General features: G+C 70.3%; 1 protein-coding gene across 4 annotated transcripts in view; it reads left to right on the top strand.

Annotated features, from left to right (window-relative positions):
* FLNA (filamin A) overlaps nucleotides 1-15,366 on the top strand; it is a 53,251-nt gene extending 37,885 nt beyond the window's left edge. For 3 of the 4 annotated variants that reach the window (XM_045000782.1, XM_045000781.1, XM_045000780.1), the window contains 16 exons: nucleotides 289-391; nucleotides 2,266-2,406; nucleotides 2,539-2,667; nucleotides 3,472-3,645; nucleotides 3,858-4,019; nucleotides 4,461-4,664; nucleotides 6,570-6,722; nucleotides 6,968-7,090; nucleotides 7,175-7,441; nucleotides 7,522-7,659; nucleotides 8,078-8,193; nucleotides 9,677-9,809; nucleotides 10,386-10,562; nucleotides 13,730-13,948; nucleotides 14,119-14,322; nucleotides 15,105-15,366. In XM_045000782.1, coding sequence (XP_044856717.1) covers nucleotides 289-391; nucleotides 2,266-2,406; nucleotides 2,539-2,667; nucleotides 3,472-3,645; nucleotides 3,858-4,019; nucleotides 4,461-4,664; nucleotides 6,570-6,722; nucleotides 6,968-7,090; nucleotides 7,175-7,441; nucleotides 7,522-7,659; nucleotides 8,078-8,193; nucleotides 9,677-9,809; nucleotides 10,386-10,562; nucleotides 13,730-13,948; nucleotides 14,119-14,322; nucleotides 15,105-15,292 — 2,631 coding nt within the window. In that variant the 3' untranslated portion in view covers nucleotides 15,293-15,366. Of the gene's footprint in view, nucleotides 1-288; nucleotides 392-2,265; nucleotides 2,407-2,538; nucleotides 2,668-3,471; nucleotides 3,646-3,857; nucleotides 4,020-4,460; nucleotides 4,665-6,569; nucleotides 6,723-6,967; nucleotides 7,091-7,174; nucleotides 7,442-7,521; nucleotides 7,660-8,077; nucleotides 8,194-9,676; nucleotides 9,810-10,385; nucleotides 10,563-13,729; nucleotides 13,949-14,118; nucleotides 14,323-15,104 lie in introns of those variants that run through there. The other variant, XR_006575612.1, reaches the window with a different exon arrangement.
* Nucleotides 15,367-15,763: the final 397 nt, after the last annotated feature.

The following is a 15,763-nucleotide window of genomic DNA, read 5'->3' as shown; positions in this document are numbered from 1 at the left end:
GGGGGCCGGGATCCGCCCCCTCCCTCCCCGTCCTGGTGTCGCAGCCCAGCGCCGTGACGCAGGACGCTCCACGCAGGCCACGAAGTAACGACAACGCAGCCTATCTCCCCAGACTTGAAACTTGCTCGCAGGCTGGACTCTGGCCGGGCACATCCTCCCGGCTGCGTGCCGTGGGAGCCCCCTCCGGGCTGCTCCAGGGCCCGTGTAGCATCTGGAGGCCTCCCCAGCTCTCTGTACAGCAACCCCCCTCACTGCTCTGTCTGGGGGGTGTCTCGGGGTCTTTCGCAGGCCACAGACCGTCCCCTGATGGGCGTCAACGGCCTGGACGTGGCCGGGCTGCGGCCGTTTGACCTGGTCATCCCGTTCACCATCAAGAAGGGGGAGATCACGGGTAAGTCTGGGGGGCAGATGCTGTGGGGCTGCGTCCTGCCATGCAACAAACTCTCCCCTCGCTGGCAGCTGGTCCCCCCCGCCCCCCTTGGGGTCCCCTAATATAGCCAGAGCAGCCCTTTGGACCCATCAACCCTGGCGTCCGGCCTGGTAATCCCTTCCCCTCTGCCTGGTTGTCCCCTGCCCCCCTGGGATCGCCCCCATGGGCCCTCCGGCCTGGCATCCTGTGTGACAGGTTCCTCCCCGGGTGCCCCTTGGAACTGGGGTACCACTGAGCCCCCCGACCCACCAGCCTGGGCTGCCCCTCGTTCCCCAGCTCGCTCTTTCCAGCTGCGGCTTCACACGCACGCTGGGACCAGCTCTGCCTGGGGAGCTCGGCTACGGGCGCTGCCGCCCCCCCCCGGCGTGGAGAGGGACCTGCCCAGGGGCCCGTCAGGCGCTCTCGGACACCCCCCCCCCCCGCGTGGAGAGGGACCTGCCCAGGGGCCCGTCAGGCGCTCTCGGACACCCCCCCCCCCCCAGCGATAAACAGCCCGGCTGGTTCTTGCGGCTTTTCATGCCCAGGAGAAAAACCCCTTTGCCTGGGGGGCCCAGCCCTTCCCCCGGTCAGTGTTTCCAGGTGTGGTGTTGAGGGAGCGTGAGGGCCCCTATGATGTCATTGGCCCCCCACACTTCCCATGGGGCAGGGCTGTCTCAGGGGGGGTTTCTATCGGCCCCAGGCCCTGGGGTGACCTGGGCCGTGTGTGCGTCTCCTCAGCGAGCCACGGACGGGGTTCGGCCTTTTTACCGTCCTACCTGAAAACGCCCCCCCACATTTCAGTAACACCCCCACACCCCCACATATCAGTAACACCCCACACACACCCCCACCCCCCACATTTCAGTAACACCCCCACACCCCCACATATCAGTAACACCCCACACACACCCCCACCCCCCACATTTCAGTAACACCCCCCACCCCCCCCACACCCCCACATATCAGTAACACCCCACACACACCCCCACCCCCCACATATCAGTAACACCCCCCACACACACACCCCACACCCCCACATTTCAGTAACACCCCCCACACCCCCCCCACACCCCCACATATCAGTAACACCCCACACACACCCCCCCCCCCCCCACTTCAGTAACACCCCACACACCCCCCACGCCCCCACATTTCAGTAACACCCCCCACACACCCCCCACACCCCCACATTTCAGTAACACCCCCCCACGCCCCCACCCCCCCCCACATTTCTGTAACACCCCCCCATACACCCCCACACACCCCCACATTTCAGTAACACCCCCCATACACCCCCCACATTTCTGTAACACCCCCCCATACACCCCCCCACATTTCAGTAACACCCCCCATACACCCCCACATTTCAGTAACACCCCCCCATACACACCCCCACACTCCCAGATTTCAGTAACACCCCCCCATACACCCCCATACACCCCCACATTTCTGTAACACCCCCACACACCCCCACATTTCAGTAACACCCCCCCACCCCCCCACATTTCAGTAACATCCCCCCATACACCCCCACACACCCCCACATTTGAGTAACACCCCCCCCACCCCCCCACCCCCCCACATTTCAGTAACACCCCCCCCACACACACATTTGAGTAACACACACGCATGATCCGACGGGACGTTTAGAACGACCCCGCCCCAAGCGTACTGTGCACAAAACATCCAAATTCCATGAGGGGTGAATATTGGGGTGTCCCCTCCCGTCTCCAGTGGGGCTGTGTTGCAGAGGGAGGGGATCACACACGGCCCATGTAACCAGGCCAGAGGGGCTGTCTCTCCCTGCGGGGCAGCCATGGGCCAGGACTGACCCCCCACCCGCGCTCTGCCCCCAGGCGAGGTCCGGATGCCCTCGGGGAAGGTGGCCAAGCCCGACATCACGGACAACAAGGACGGGACGGTGACGGTGAGATACGCGCCCACGGAGGCCGGGCTGCACGAGATGGACATCCGCTGTGACAGCCTGCACATCCCAGGTGCCGGGGGGGGGCACGTCCCAGGCGCCGGAGGGGGGGGGAGCACGTCCCAGGCGCCTCAGGGAGCAGTGGGGGGGCGTGGCTGGGGGGAAGGGCCGATGCAGGCTCTGACACACCCCCCGTCCCCCCCAGGGAGCCCCCTGCAGTTCTACGTGGACTACGTCAACAGCGGGCACGTCACGGCCTATGGCCCAGGGCTGATCCACGGCGTGGTCAACAAGCCGGCCACATTCACCGTCAACACCAAGGATGCTGGCGAAGGTGCGGCTGGTGGTTAGACTGGGGGAGGAGGGGGGGGAGCTGGGAGCCAGGACTCCTGGGTTCCCTCCCCGGCTCTGGGAGGGGAGTGGGGTCTGGTGGTTAGAGCCGGGGGCTGGGAGCCAGGACTCCTGGGTTCTCTCCCAGCTCTGGGAGGGGAGTGGGGTCTGGTGGATTAGAGCAGGGGGAGCTGGGAGCCAGGACTCCTGGGTTCCCTCCCTGGCTCTGGGAGGGCACTGGGGTCTGGTGGTTAGAGCCGGGGGCTGGGAGCCAGGACTCCTGGGTTCTCTCCCAGCTCTGGGAGGGGAGTGGGGTCTGGTGGATTAGAGCAGGGGGAGCTGGGAGCCAGGACTCCTGGGTTCCCTCCCCGGCTCTGGGAGGGCACTGGGGTCTGGTTGTTAGAGCCGGGGGCTGGGAGCCAGGACTCCTGGGCTCTCTCCCAGCTCTGGGAGGGGAGTGGGGTCTGGTGGATTAGAGCAGGGGGAGCTGGGAGCCAGGACTCCTGGGTTCCCTCCCCGGCTCTGGGAGGGCACTGGGGTCTGGTAGTTAGAGCCGGGGGCTGGGAGCCAGGACCCTGGGCTCTCTCCCAGCTCTGGGAGGGGAGTGGGGTCTGGTGGATTAGAGCAGGGGGAGCTGGGAGTCAGGACTCCTGGGTTCCCTCCCTGGCTCTGGGAGGGCACTGGGGTCTGGTGGTTAGAGCCGGGGGTGGGAGGCCCTGACCTGTCAGTTCCCCTGAGGGTGCCGGGTTGGGGGTGGGAGCTGGGCCTTGTGGGGGCCTGTGGCCGCGCTGACCCCCTCCCCCCTTAGGTGGCCTGTCCCTGGCGGTTGAGGGCCCCTCCAAGGCCGAGATCAGCTGCACCGACAACCAGGACGGCACCTGCAGCGTCTGCTACCTGCCCGTGCTGCCCGGCGACTACAGCATCGTAGTGAAATACAACGAGAAGCACATCGCAGGCAGCCCCTTCACCGCCCGCATCACCGGTCAGCGGGTCCCGGGGGGGCTGGGGGCCTGGCTTTCTCTCCTGGGGTGCGGAAGGCCTGGGGGGGAACAGGCTGGGGTTGGGGGGCGGGATGGAACGAGGGGCCGGATGGGGTGGAGGGAGGGATTGGGGGGCGGGGGCTGGATTGGGGGGGGGACAGAGGGGCTGAGGGTCCCTTCGGCTCACGCCCTCCACCCCTACCCGCACCCCCAGGCGACGACACACTGCGAATGTCCCAGCTGAAGGTCGGCTCCTCGGCCGACATCCCCCTGGACATCGCAGAGACGGATCTGAGCCAGCTGACGGCGACCGTCACCCCCCCATCAGGGCGCGAGGAGCCCTGCCAGCTCAAACGCCTGCGCAACGGCCACGTGGGTGAGTCCCCCCACCCCTGAGTCAGTGCCCCCCGGCTCTGCCAATGCCCCTCACGCCCGACCCGCAGCCCCTGCCAGCCCATCCCTGCCCCCCCTAGCCCTGCCGGTGCCCCTCACGCCCGACCCGCAGCCCCTGCCAGCCCAGCTCTGCCCCCCCCAGCCCTGCCGGTGCCCCTCACTCCTGACCCGCAGCCCCTGCCAGCCCAGCCCTGGGCTCCCCCCAGCTCTGCTGCTGCCCCTCACTCCCGACCCGCAGCCCCTCCCAGCCCTGCCCCTCCCAGCCCTGCCGCTGCCCCTCACTCCCAACCCGCAGCCCCTCCCAGCCCAGCTCTGCCCCCCCCCAGCTCTGCCGGTGCCCCTCACTCCCGACCCGCAGCCCCTGCCAGCCCAGCTCTGCACCCACCCAGCTCTGCTGCTGCCCCTCACTCCCGACTTCCCCCAGGCATCTCGTTCGTGCCCAAGGAGGTGGGCGAGCACCTGGTGAATATCAAGCGGAACGGGCAGCACATCCCCAACAGCCCCATCACGGTGACCATCAGCCAGTCAGAGATTGGTGATGCCAGCCGGGTCCGCGTCTCCGGGCCCGGCCTGAGCGAGGGGCGGACCTTTGAGCCTGCTGAGTTCCTCATCGACACCCGGGACGCAGGTGCGGCCACAGGACGCCTGGGTTCTCTCCCAGCTCTGGGAGGGGAGGGGGTCTGATGGGTTAGAACGGCCGGGGCTGGGAGCCAGGACTCCTGGGTTCTTTTTAGCTGACAGATCTGAGGAACTGTCCCAGATTGAGGTGTCATTAGAGGAGGTTTTGGAACAAATTGATCAATTAAACAGCAGTAAGTCACCAGGACCAGACGGGATTCCCCCAAGAGTTCTGAGGGCACTCAGATGTGAAATTGCAGAACTACTGACTGTGGTTTGTAACTTACCATATAAATCAGCTTCTGTACCAGGTGACTGGAGGACAGGTAATTTTTTAAAAGGGCTCCAGAGGTGATCCTGGAAATTACAGGGCTGTAAGCCTGACTTCAGTACTGGGCAAATTCGTTGAAACTATAGTAGAGAACAGTATTGTCAGACAGTCAGATGAACAGAATTTGTTCATGGTTTTTGTAAAGGGAAATCGCGCCTCACCAATCTACTAGAATTCTTTGAGGGGGTCAACAAGCATGTGGACGAGGGGGATCCCGTGGATATAGTGTACTTAGATTTTCAGAAACCTTTGACAAGGCCCCTCACCAAAGGCTCTTATGCCAAATAAGCTGCCATGGGATAAGAGGGAGCAACTGGTTAAAAGACAGAAAACGAAGGGTAGGACTAAATGGTCAGTTTTCAGAACGGAGAGAGCTAAAAGGTGGTGTCCCCCAGGGGTCTGTGCTGGGCCCAGTCCTAGTCAACGTGTTCATAAATGATCTGGGAAAAGGGGTAAACAGCGAGGTGGCAAAATTTGCAGATGATACAAAACTCCTCAAGATAGTTAAGTCCCAGGCAGACTGTGAAGAGCTACAAGGGGATCTCACAAAACTGGGTGACTGGGCAACAAAATGGCAGATGAAATTCCATGTTGGTAAATGCAAAGTGATGCACGTTGGAAAACATCATCCGAAGTGTCCATATACAATGATGGGGGCTAAATTAGCTGGTACCGAAGAGGGGGGGTTGGGGGTCACGGTGGAGAGTTCTCTGAACACATCCACTCAGTGCGCAGCAGCAGCCAAAAGAGTGACCAGAACGGTGGGACTCTTAGGAGGGGGCGAGAGAATAGGACAGAAAGTATCATGTTGCCTCTGTCTAAATCCCTGGTCCACCCACACCGTGATCCTGCGGGCAGACGTGGTCGCCCCATCTCAGAAAAGAGACACTGGAATTGGAAAAGGTTCAGAAAAGGGCAACACCAATGATGAGGGGTCTGGAGCGGCTTCCGTATGAGAGGAGATTAACAAACCTGGGACTCTTCAGCTTGGAAAAGAGGCGACTAAGGGGGGATATGCTGGAGGTCTATAGAATTGATTGGTGTGGAGAAAGTAAATCAGGACGTGTTATTGACTCCTCCTAACACAAGAACTAGGGGTCCCCAAATGAAATGAATAGGCAGCAGGTTGAACACAAACACAAGGGAATATTTCTTCTCACAACGCACGGTCTGTGGAACCCCCTGCCAGGGGATGTTGTGAAGGCCGAGACCATAACAGGTTAAAAAAGGAGCTGGCTCAGTTCATGGAGGACAGGCCGATCAGTGGCTATTAGCCAGGGCGAGCAGGGAGGGTGTCCCTGGCCTCTGTGTGCCAGGAGCTGGGAATGGGCGACAGGGGATGGGTCACTTGATGGTTCCCTGTTGGGTTCACTCCCTCTGGGGCACCTGGCACTGGCCGCTGTCGGCAGACGGGACACTGGGCTGGATGGACCCTTGGTCTGACCCGCTACGGTTGTTCCTATGTTCTCTCCTTGCTCTGGGAGGGGAGGGGGGTCTGGTGGGTGAGAGCAGGGGGCTTGGAGCCAGGACTCCTGGGTTCTCTTGGATGGCCTGCAGCCCCCCGACTCCCTCCTGTGCCCCCAGGCTATGGCGGGCTCAGCTTGTCCATCGAGGGCCCCAGCAAGGTGGACATCAACACAGAAGACCTGGAGGACGGGACCTGCCGTGTCACCTACTGCCCCACGGAGCCCGGCAACTACATCATCTCCATCAAATTCGCAGACCAGCACGTGCCAGGTGGGGGGCCCGGCGCGGAGCTCGGCCCCGGGGGGCCAGCCGGGTGGGGGGCCCGGCGCGGAGCTCGGCCCCGGGGGGCGGGGCCGGGCCACCTTCCCCAGCGATACGTGGTCAGAGCGACCACCAGCTGCAAGGCTGCGTGGTACAGGAGTGTTAGGCCCTGTGGGGGGGGTGACCCCAGGAAATGCCGTGGGGCACTGTCTGTCTGTCTGTCTGTGGCCCTGCCTGACCCCTCCCCCCCCCAGGGAGCCCCTTCTCGGTGAAGGTGACAGGCGAGGGGCGGGTGAAGGAGAGCATCACCCGGCGCCGCCGCGCCCCCCCTGTGGCCAACGTGGGCAGCGCCTGCGACCTCAGCCTCAAGATCCCAGGTGAGCGGGGGCAGGGGGGCTTGTGTCTGGGGGGCTGGTGGGTCCGGGGGCGTATGGGGCGTCTGACCCCCCCTTTCCCCCCAGAGATCAGCCTGGCGGACATGACGGCCCAGGTGACGGGCCCCTCGGGGCAGCGGCTGGCGGCTGAGGTGCTGGAGGCGGAGAACAGCACCTACTGCGTCCGGTTCGTGCCGGCCGAGACGGGGGTGCACTCGGTCAGCGTCAAGTACAAGGGGCAGCACGTTCCCGGCAGCCCCTTCCAGTTCACCGTCGGGCCGCTGGGCGAGGGCGGCGCCCACAAGGTGCGGGCGGGAGGCCCCGGCCTGGAGCGGGCCGAGGCCGGCGTGCCAGGTAAGCGGGGGCTGGAGGCTGGTGGGGGGAGGGCCCAGGGGCCGCCCAACCGCCTGGGTAACAGCGTCTCCCTCCCGCAGCCGAGTTCAGCATCTGGACGCGAGAGGCAGGCGCTGGGGGTCTCTCCATCGCCGTCGAGGGGCCCAGCAAGGCCGAGATCGCCTTCGAGGACAGGAAAGACGGGTCCTGCGGCGTGGCCTACGTCGTCCAGGAGCCCGGTACGGGGCGGCCTGCGGGGCCGCTGGGCCAGCCCTGATGTCGACCTGGGGGCGGCGGGGGGGGCTGGGGCAGCGCTGGTGGCTACGAGGTGGGCTGGGGACTGGCAGGGGTCCGGCAGTGCGGCTGGGGGATGACAGGGGACTGGCAGTGGGGCTGGGGGTCTGGCAGTGGGGCTGGGGCATGACAGGGGACTGGCAGTGGGGCTGGGGGTCTGGCAGTGGGGCTGGGGCATGACAGGGGACTGGCAGTGGGGCTGGGGGTCCGGCAGTGGGGCTGGGGCATGACAGGGGACTGGCAGTGGGGCTGGGGGTCCAGCAGTGGGGCTGGGGCATGACAGGGGACTGGCAGTGGGGCTGGGGGTCCGGCAGTGGGGCTGGGGGCTGGCAGGGGGCAGCACTAACCCCCCTTTCCCCCTAGGTGATTACGAGGTGTCGGTGAAGTTCAACGAGGAGCACGTTCCCGAAAGCCCCTTCGTGGTGCCGGCGGCGGCCCCCTGCCATGACGCCCGGCGCCTGACTGTTACCAGCCTTCAGGTGAGGCACCGGAGAAACCGCTGGGCCCCCGCCCTCCTGCCGCCGGCACGGGCCTGGGGGCGGCTGCTGGGGAGTGACACGTCGCTACTGCCTGGGGGGCAGCCCCCGGCCGCACCCCCATCCTCAGCATTCATGGAGCGAGCAGCCCCCGGCCGCACCCCCATCCTCAGCATTCACGGAGCGAGCAGCCCCCTGGCCGCACCCCCATCCTCAGCATTCACGGAGCGAGCAGCCCCCGGCCGCACCCCCATCCTCAGCATTCACGGAGCGAGCAGCCCCCGGCCGCCCTGCCCCATCCTCAGCATTCACGGAGCGAGCAGCCCCCGGCCGCACCCCCATCCTCAGCATTCACGGAGCGAGCAGCCCCCGGCCGCACCCCCATCCTCAGCATTCACGGAGCGAGCAGCCCCCGGCCGCACCCCCATCCTCAGCATTCCCGGAGCGAGCAGCCCCCGGCCGCCCTGCCCCATCCTCAGCATTCACGGAGCGAGCAGCCCCCGGCCGCACCCCCATCCTCAGCATTCACGGAGCGAGCAGCCCCCGGCCGCACCCCCATCCTCAGCATTCCCGGAGCGAGCAGCCCCCGGCCGCCCTGCCCCATCCTCAGCATTCACGGAGCGAGCAGCCCCCGGCCGCACCCCCATCCTCAGCATTCACGGAGCGAGCAGCCCCCGGCCGCCCTGCCCCATCCTCAGCATTCACGGAGCGAGCAGCCCCCCGGCTGCACCCCCATCCTCAGCATTCACGGAGCGAGCAGCCCCCCGGCCGCCCTGCCCCCCGGGCAGCTCGCCCTGCCCCCCGGGGCCCCCCGGCAGCTTGTCCTCTCAATACAGCAGGCCAGGCCTTTGATCTTCCCTGGTAAAACAGCCCCCCCCTTCGGGGTCCCCCAACCTCTCCGTGGGCGAGGAGCTCGCAGTGAGCTGCCTGTGACCACAGGCCCCTCGGGACGGAGCTTCCCCCCAGACGTGCTGCCCACTCCCGTGTCTCTGCCCGTGTAACCCCCCTCGCCCCACGGTGTGGGGGGGGCACAGGCAGGGGGCGGAGCTGTAACCTGTCTGCCCCCCTCTGGCATCAGGAAGAAGCTGGGGGCCGCGGGGCTGGGGGGGTAGCGCAGCCGCCGGGGGGGGGGGAATCCTGTGCCGGCCCAGGACAGCAGGGCGCCCCCCGAACCGCCCCGGCGCCGCGGTTTTCTCTCGTGTCTCTTTTAAAGGCTCTTAACAGACCCCGACAACGCCCAGGCCAGGTGCTGCTTAAAGAGAGAGAGCTGCCCCCCACCCTGCCCCCCACCCTGCCGCGGGGCCTCGGCTCCCTCTGCCCCATAGCCTGGGGCTGCCCCAGCCCCACGCCAGCCCGCGCTCCCAGCTCTCCCTCTTTAAGCAGCCGGGCCCAGGAAGGTAAGTGACACAGCTGGGCTGCGGTGACCCCCTGGTCTCCCCCCGCCCCCCTGCCCCCCGGCCCCGCTAACGCTCTGCTGTGCTTCCAGGAGTCAGGCCTCAAGGCCAACCAGCCAGCTTCCTTTGCAGTCAGCCTGAACGGCGCCAAGGGGGCGCTGGATGCCAAGGTGCACAGCCCCTCGGGCGCGCTGGAGGAATGTCACGTCACCGAGATCGACGAAGGTGAGGCCGCCTCCTGGAGCGGTGCCTGGACCCCCGGCTGGGGCGGGCAGGGGGTGGAGAACCCAGGAGTCCTAGCTCCCAGCCCCCCCTGCTCTAACCCACCTGCCCCCACTCCCTTCCCAGAGCTGGGGAGAAAACCCAGGAGTCCTGGCTCCCAGCCCCTGCTCTGATCCACCAGCCTCCACTTCCCTCCTAGAGCCAGGAGAGAACCCAGGAGTCCGGGCTCCCAGCCCCCCCTGCTCTGACCCACCTGCCCCCACTCCCTTCCCAGAGCTGGGGAGAAAACCCAGGAGTCCTGGCTCCCAGCCCCTGCTCTGATCCACCAGCCCCCACTTCCCTCCTAGAGCCAGGAGAGAACCCAGGAGTCCGGGCTCCCAGCCCCCCCTGCTCTGACCCACCAGCCCCCACTTCCCTCCTAGAGCCAGGAGAGAACCCAGGAGTCCGGGCTCCCAGTCCCCACCCCACCCCCTTTAATTGCCGGCCCCTCCCCACTGAGCAAGCTGCTGCTCCTGCCCCAGGGCTGCTGGGGGGCAGGATCCTAATGCTCCCCCCCTCTGTTGCCGCCCCTACCCCCAGATAAATACGCCGTGCGCTTCATCCCGCGGGAGAACGGCCTCTACTCCATCGACGTCAAGTTCAACAGCACCCACATCCCCGGCAGCCCCTTCAAGATCCGCGTTGGGGAGCCAGGCCAGGCGGGCGACCCGGGCCTGGTGTCTGCGTACGGCGCGGGCCTGGAGAGGGGCACCACCGGTAGGGATTGCGGGTCGGGAGTGAGTGGGGCGGGGGGGGGGCTGCGGGTCAGGAGTGAGGGGCACCAGCCGGGCTGCGGGTCGGGGGCTGCGGGTCGGGGGCGAGGGACGATGGCCGGGCCGGGGGGGGGCGGCGGGTCGGGAGTGAGGGGCACCAGCCGGGCTGCGGGTCGGGGGCGAGGGACGATGGCCGGGCCGGGGGGGCTGCGGGTCGGGAGTGAGGGGCGATGGCCGGGCTGCGGGTCGGGGGCGACGGACGATGGCCGGCCCTGGGGGGGCTGCGCGTCGGGAGAGAGGGGCACCAGACGGGCTGCGCGTCGGGGGCGAGGGACGATGGCCGGGCCGGGGGGGGCTGCGGGTCGGGTGTGAGGGGCGATGGCCGGGCCGGGGGGGCTGCGGGTCGGGAGTGAGGGGCACCAGCCGGGCTGCGGGTCGGGGCGAGGGACGATGGCCGGGCCGGGGGGGGGCTGCGGGTCGGGAGATAGGGGCACCAGCCGGGCTGCGGTACGGCGCCGAGGGCCGATGGCCGGGCCGGGGGGGCTGCGGGTCGGGCGTGAGGGGCGATGCCCGGGCCGGGGGGGCTGCGGGTCGGGAGCGAGGGGCGATGGCCGGGCCGGGGGGGGGCTGCGGGTCGGGAGTGAGGGGCACCAGCCGGGCTGCGGGTCGGGAGGGAGGGGCGATGGCCGGGCCGGGGGGGCTGCGGGTCGGGGGCGAGGGACGATGGCCGGGCCGGGGGGGGCTGCGGGTCGGGAGTGAGGGGCGAGGGCCGGGGGGGCTGCGGGTCGGGAGCGAGGGACGATGGCCGGGTCGGGGGGGGCTGCGGGTCGGGGGTGAGGGGCGATGGCCGGGTCGGGGGGGGGCTGCGGGTCGGGGGGGAGGGACGATGGCCGGGTCGGGGGGGGGCTGCGGGTCGGGGGCGAGGGGCGATGGCCGGGCCGGGGGGGGCTGCGGGTCGGGGTGAGGGGCGATGGCCGGGTCGGGGGGGGCTGCGGGTCGGGGTGAGGGCGATGGCCGGGTCGGGGGGGGCTGCGGGTCGGGGTGAGGGACGATGGCCGGGTCGGGGGGGGGGCTGCGGGTCGGGAGCGAGGGGCGATGGCCGGGTCGGGGGGGGCTGCGGGTCGGGGGTGAGGGACGATGGCCGGGCCGGGGGGGGCTGCGGGTCGGGAGCGAGGGGCGATGGCCGGCCGGGGGGGGCTGCTGCGGTCGGGGGCGAGGGGCGATGGCCGGGCCGGGGGGGCTGCGGGTCGGGGGCGAGGGACGATGGCCGGGCCGGGGGGGCTGAGGGTCGGGGGGGAGGGGCGATGGCCGGGTCGGGGGGGGCGGCGGGTCGGGCGAGAGGGACGATGGCCGGGTCGGGGGGGGGGCTGCGGGTCGGGGGTGAGGGGCGATGGCCGGGCTGCGGGTCGGGGGTGAGGGGCGATGGCCGGGACGGGGGGGGCTGCGGGTCGGGGGTGAGGGGCGAGGGCCGGGCCGGGGGGGCTGCGGGTCGGGAGTGAGGGGCGATGGCCGGGCCGGGGGGGGCTGCGGGTCGGGGGTGAGGGGCGATGGCCGGGCCGGGGGGCTGCGGGTCGGGAGTGAGGGGCGATGGCCGGGCCGGGGGGGCTGCGGGTCGGGAGTGAGGGGCGATGGCCGGGTCGGGCGGGGGGGGCTGCGGGTCGGGAGTGAGGGGCGATGGCCGGGCTGCGGGTCGGGCAGGGGGGGCTGTGGGTCGGGGGTGAGGGGCGATGGCCGGGTCGGGGGGGGCTGCGGGTCGGGGGTGAGGGACGATGGCCGGGCCGGGGGGGCGGCGGGTCGGGAGTGAGGGGCGATGGCCGGGTCGGGGGGGGGGGGCTGCGGGTCGGGAGCGAGGGGCGATGGCCGGGCCGGGGGGGGCTGCGGGTCGGGAGTGAGGGGCGATGGCCGGGCTGCGGGTCGGGGGCGAGGGACGATGGCCGGGCCGGGGGGGGCGGCGGGTCGGGAGTGAGGGGCACCAGCCGGGCTGCGGGTCGGGGGCGAGGGACGATGGCCGGGCCGGGGGGGGCTGCGGGTCGGGGGCGAGGGACGAAGGCCGGGCCGGGGGGGCTGCGGGTCGGGAGTGAGGGGCGATGGCCGGGCCGGGGGGGGCTGCGGGTCGGGAGTGAGGGGCACCAGCCGGGCTGCGGGTCGGGAGTGAGGGGCGATGGCCGGGCCGGGGGGGCTGCGGGTCGGGAGTGAGGGGCGATGGCCGGGCCGGGGGGGGCTGCGGGTCGGGAGAGAGGGGCACCAGCCGGGCTGCGGGTCGGGGGCGAGGGGCGATGGCCGGGCCGGGGGGGGCTGCGGGTCGGGAGTGAGGGGCGATGGCCGGGCCGGGGGGGGGCTGCGGGTCGGGAGTGAGGGGCACCAGCCGGGCTGTGGGTCGGGGGCGAGGGACAATGGCCGGGCCGGGGGGGGCTGCGGGTCGGGAGTGAGGGGCACCAGCCGGGCTGCGGGTCGGGGCGAGGGACGATGGCCGGGCCGGGGGGGCTGCGGGTCGGGAGTGAGGGGCACCAGCCGGGCTGCGGGTCGGGGGTGAGGGACGATGGCCGGGCCGGGGGGGGGGCGGGGGGTCGGGGGTGAGGGGCGATGGCCGGGGCCGGGGGGGCGGCGGGTCGGGAGGGAGGGGCACCAGCCGGGCTGCGGGTCGGGGGCGAGGGACGCTGGCCGGGCCGGGGGGGGCTGCGGGTCGGGGGCGAGGGGCGATGGCCGGGCCGGGGGGGGCTGCGGGTCGGGAGCGAGGGACGATGGCCGGGCCGGGGGGGGGCTGCGGGTCGGGAGTGAGGGGCACCAGCCGGGCTGCGGGTCGGGGGCGAGGGACGATGGCCGGGCCGGGGGGGGCTGCGGGTCGGGAGCGAGGGCCGATGGCCGGGCCGGGGGGGGCGGCGGGTCGGGGGCGAGGGGCGATGGCCGGGCCGGGGGGGGGCTGCGGGTCGGGAGTGAGGGGCACCAGCCGGGCTGCGGGTCGGGGGTGAGGGACGATGGCCGGGCCGGGGGGGGCGGCGGGTCGGGGGCGAGGGACGATGGCCGGGCCGGGGGGGGCTGCGGGTCGGGGGCGAGGGACGATGGCCGGGCCGGGGGGGGCTGCGGGTCGGGAGTGAGGGGCGATGGCCGGGCCGGGGGGGGCTGCGGGTCGGGAGTGAGGGGCGCCGGCACTGACACCCGTGACACTCGCAGGCAGCCCGGCGGAGTTCGTGGTGAACACGACCAACGCGGGCCCCGGGGCCCTGGCCGTGACCATCGACGGCCCCTCCAAGGTGCAGATGGACTGCCAGGAGTGCGCCGAGGGCTACAAAGTGACCTACACGCCCATGGTGCCCGGCAGCTACCTGATCTCCATCAAGTACGGCGGCCCCTACCACATCGCCGGCAGCCCCTTCAAGGCCAAGATCACAGGTGTGGGCCCTGGGGGCGGGCCTTTCGCAAGCCCCTCCCATGGGGGAGGTTCCCTTCTCCCCGAGCAATGGGCTCAGGCTCTCTGCACACTCAGAGAGCGTCGGCTGCGCTGGTGCCGAGGGTGGGGGATCCCCCCCCGCCCCCAATCACCCCGATCTTCCCTCCCACAGGCTCCCGCCTGGGGAGCAGCCACAGTCTGCACGAGACGTCCTCTGTCTTCGTGGACGCAGCCGGGCGGGCGGAGGTGGCCGTGCTGCAGGGGGCGCCCCCCAAGTTCGCCGCGGACGCCAGCAAGGTGGTGGCCAAGGGGCTGGGGCTGAGCAGGGGCTTCGTGGGCCAGAAGAACTCCTTCACGGTGGACTGCAGCAAAGCAGGTGTGGGGGGCGGGGGGGGCTGGGCCAGGCCTGGGGGGCTGGGCTGGGGGGTGGGGGAGGGGGCTCTCCCCCACCCACCCGGAGCCACGGGGCAGGAACAGCTGGGCTGGGTGAAGGGGTCTGGGGGGGGCTGCAGTGGGACCGTGGGGTGGCCCCAGCTGTGCCTGGGGGGTGGATCTGGGTCTGCTCATGGTACAGAGCCCTTTGTGGCCCCCCCATTACTGATTGGACCCCCCAGAACCAGCCCAGCTGCAGAGCCGGTGGAGTTGGGGGGCTGGCTATGGGGAGGATCAGGCAGTTGGGGGGCTGGCTGGGAGGGGGTGGAGCTGGGGGGCTGGGAGGGGGTGGAGTTGGGGAGCTGGCTGGGGGGAGGTTCAGGCAGCTGGGGGGCGGGCGGGGAGGGGGTGGAGATGGGGGCAGGCTGGGGGGAGTATCAGGCAGCTGGGGGGCTGGGAGGGGGTGTAGTTGGGGGGGATGGCTGGGGGGAGGATCAGGCCGCTGGGGGGCTGGCTGGGAGGGGGTGGAGCTGGGGGGCTGGCTGGGGGGCGGTGGAGCTTGGGGGGCTGGCTGGGGGGAGGATCAGGCAGCTGGGGGGCTGGCTGGGAGGGGGTGGAGTTGGGAGGCTGGCTGGGGGGAGGATCAGGCAGTTGGGGGGCTGGCTGGGAGGGGGTGGAGCTGGGAGCTGGCTGGGAGGGGGTGGAGTTGGGGGGCTGGCTGGGGGATTGGGCGAGTGAGGCTCCCGGGCTGGGCCGCCCTGACCCCCGATCCCCGTGCCCCCCCAGGGAACAACATGCTGCTGGTGGGCGTGCACGGCCCTCGCACGCCGTGCGAGGAGATCCTGGTGAAGCACCTGGGGAACCGGCTCTACAGCGTCTGCTACCTGCTGAAGGAAAAAGGCGACTACGTCCTGGTGGTGAAATGGGGCGACCAGCACGTGCCCCACAGCCCCTTCCACGTCGCTGTGCCGTAGCCCGCCCGCCCGGACGCCTGGGTCCCCGCCGCCTACAGCCCTCGCCCCTCCCCCCGGCGCGCCGCCGCCTTCGCCGCTTCCCCACCTTCACCAGCCCCCCCCCCCCCCCCCCCCCCCCGGTTCTTCATTGTTGGTGAATGTTTCTGTGCACGCCGGCCGCCCCCCCAGGGACGGGCAGTAAAGTGTCTGCTTCAGCCGCCGCCCGTCCGTCCGTCCGTCGGGGGGGGCTGCGGGGGACATGGGGGGCGCGGATCCCTGCCGTGGGCCCCACAGGCTCTGCGCCGGCCTGGCCCCAGCCGGCAGCTCTCAGCCCCCCCGGCCCTGGCTCCAGCCCGGCTCCCCCCCCGCCCGGCCGCTGGCGCAGAGCGGCTGCCGCCTCCACCCCGAGGAAACCGCAAGCCGGGGCCCGGAGCGCGGCGCTGCCAGGGGCAGGCGGGGCCACAGGGCAGGGCCCACCGACCAGGGGCCCAG

The sequence above is a fragment of the Mauremys mutica genome, unplaced genomic scaffold (genome assembly GCF_020497125.1).
Source record: "Mauremys mutica isolate MM-2020 ecotype Southern unplaced genomic scaffold, ASM2049712v1 001107F_np12_obj, whole genome shotgun sequence".
Lineage (NCBI taxonomy): Eukaryota > Metazoa > Chordata > Testudines > Geoemydidae > Mauremys > Mauremys mutica.
Note: the sequence above shows the minus strand (reverse complement) of the source record. Positions and strands in the feature narration are given on the sequence as shown.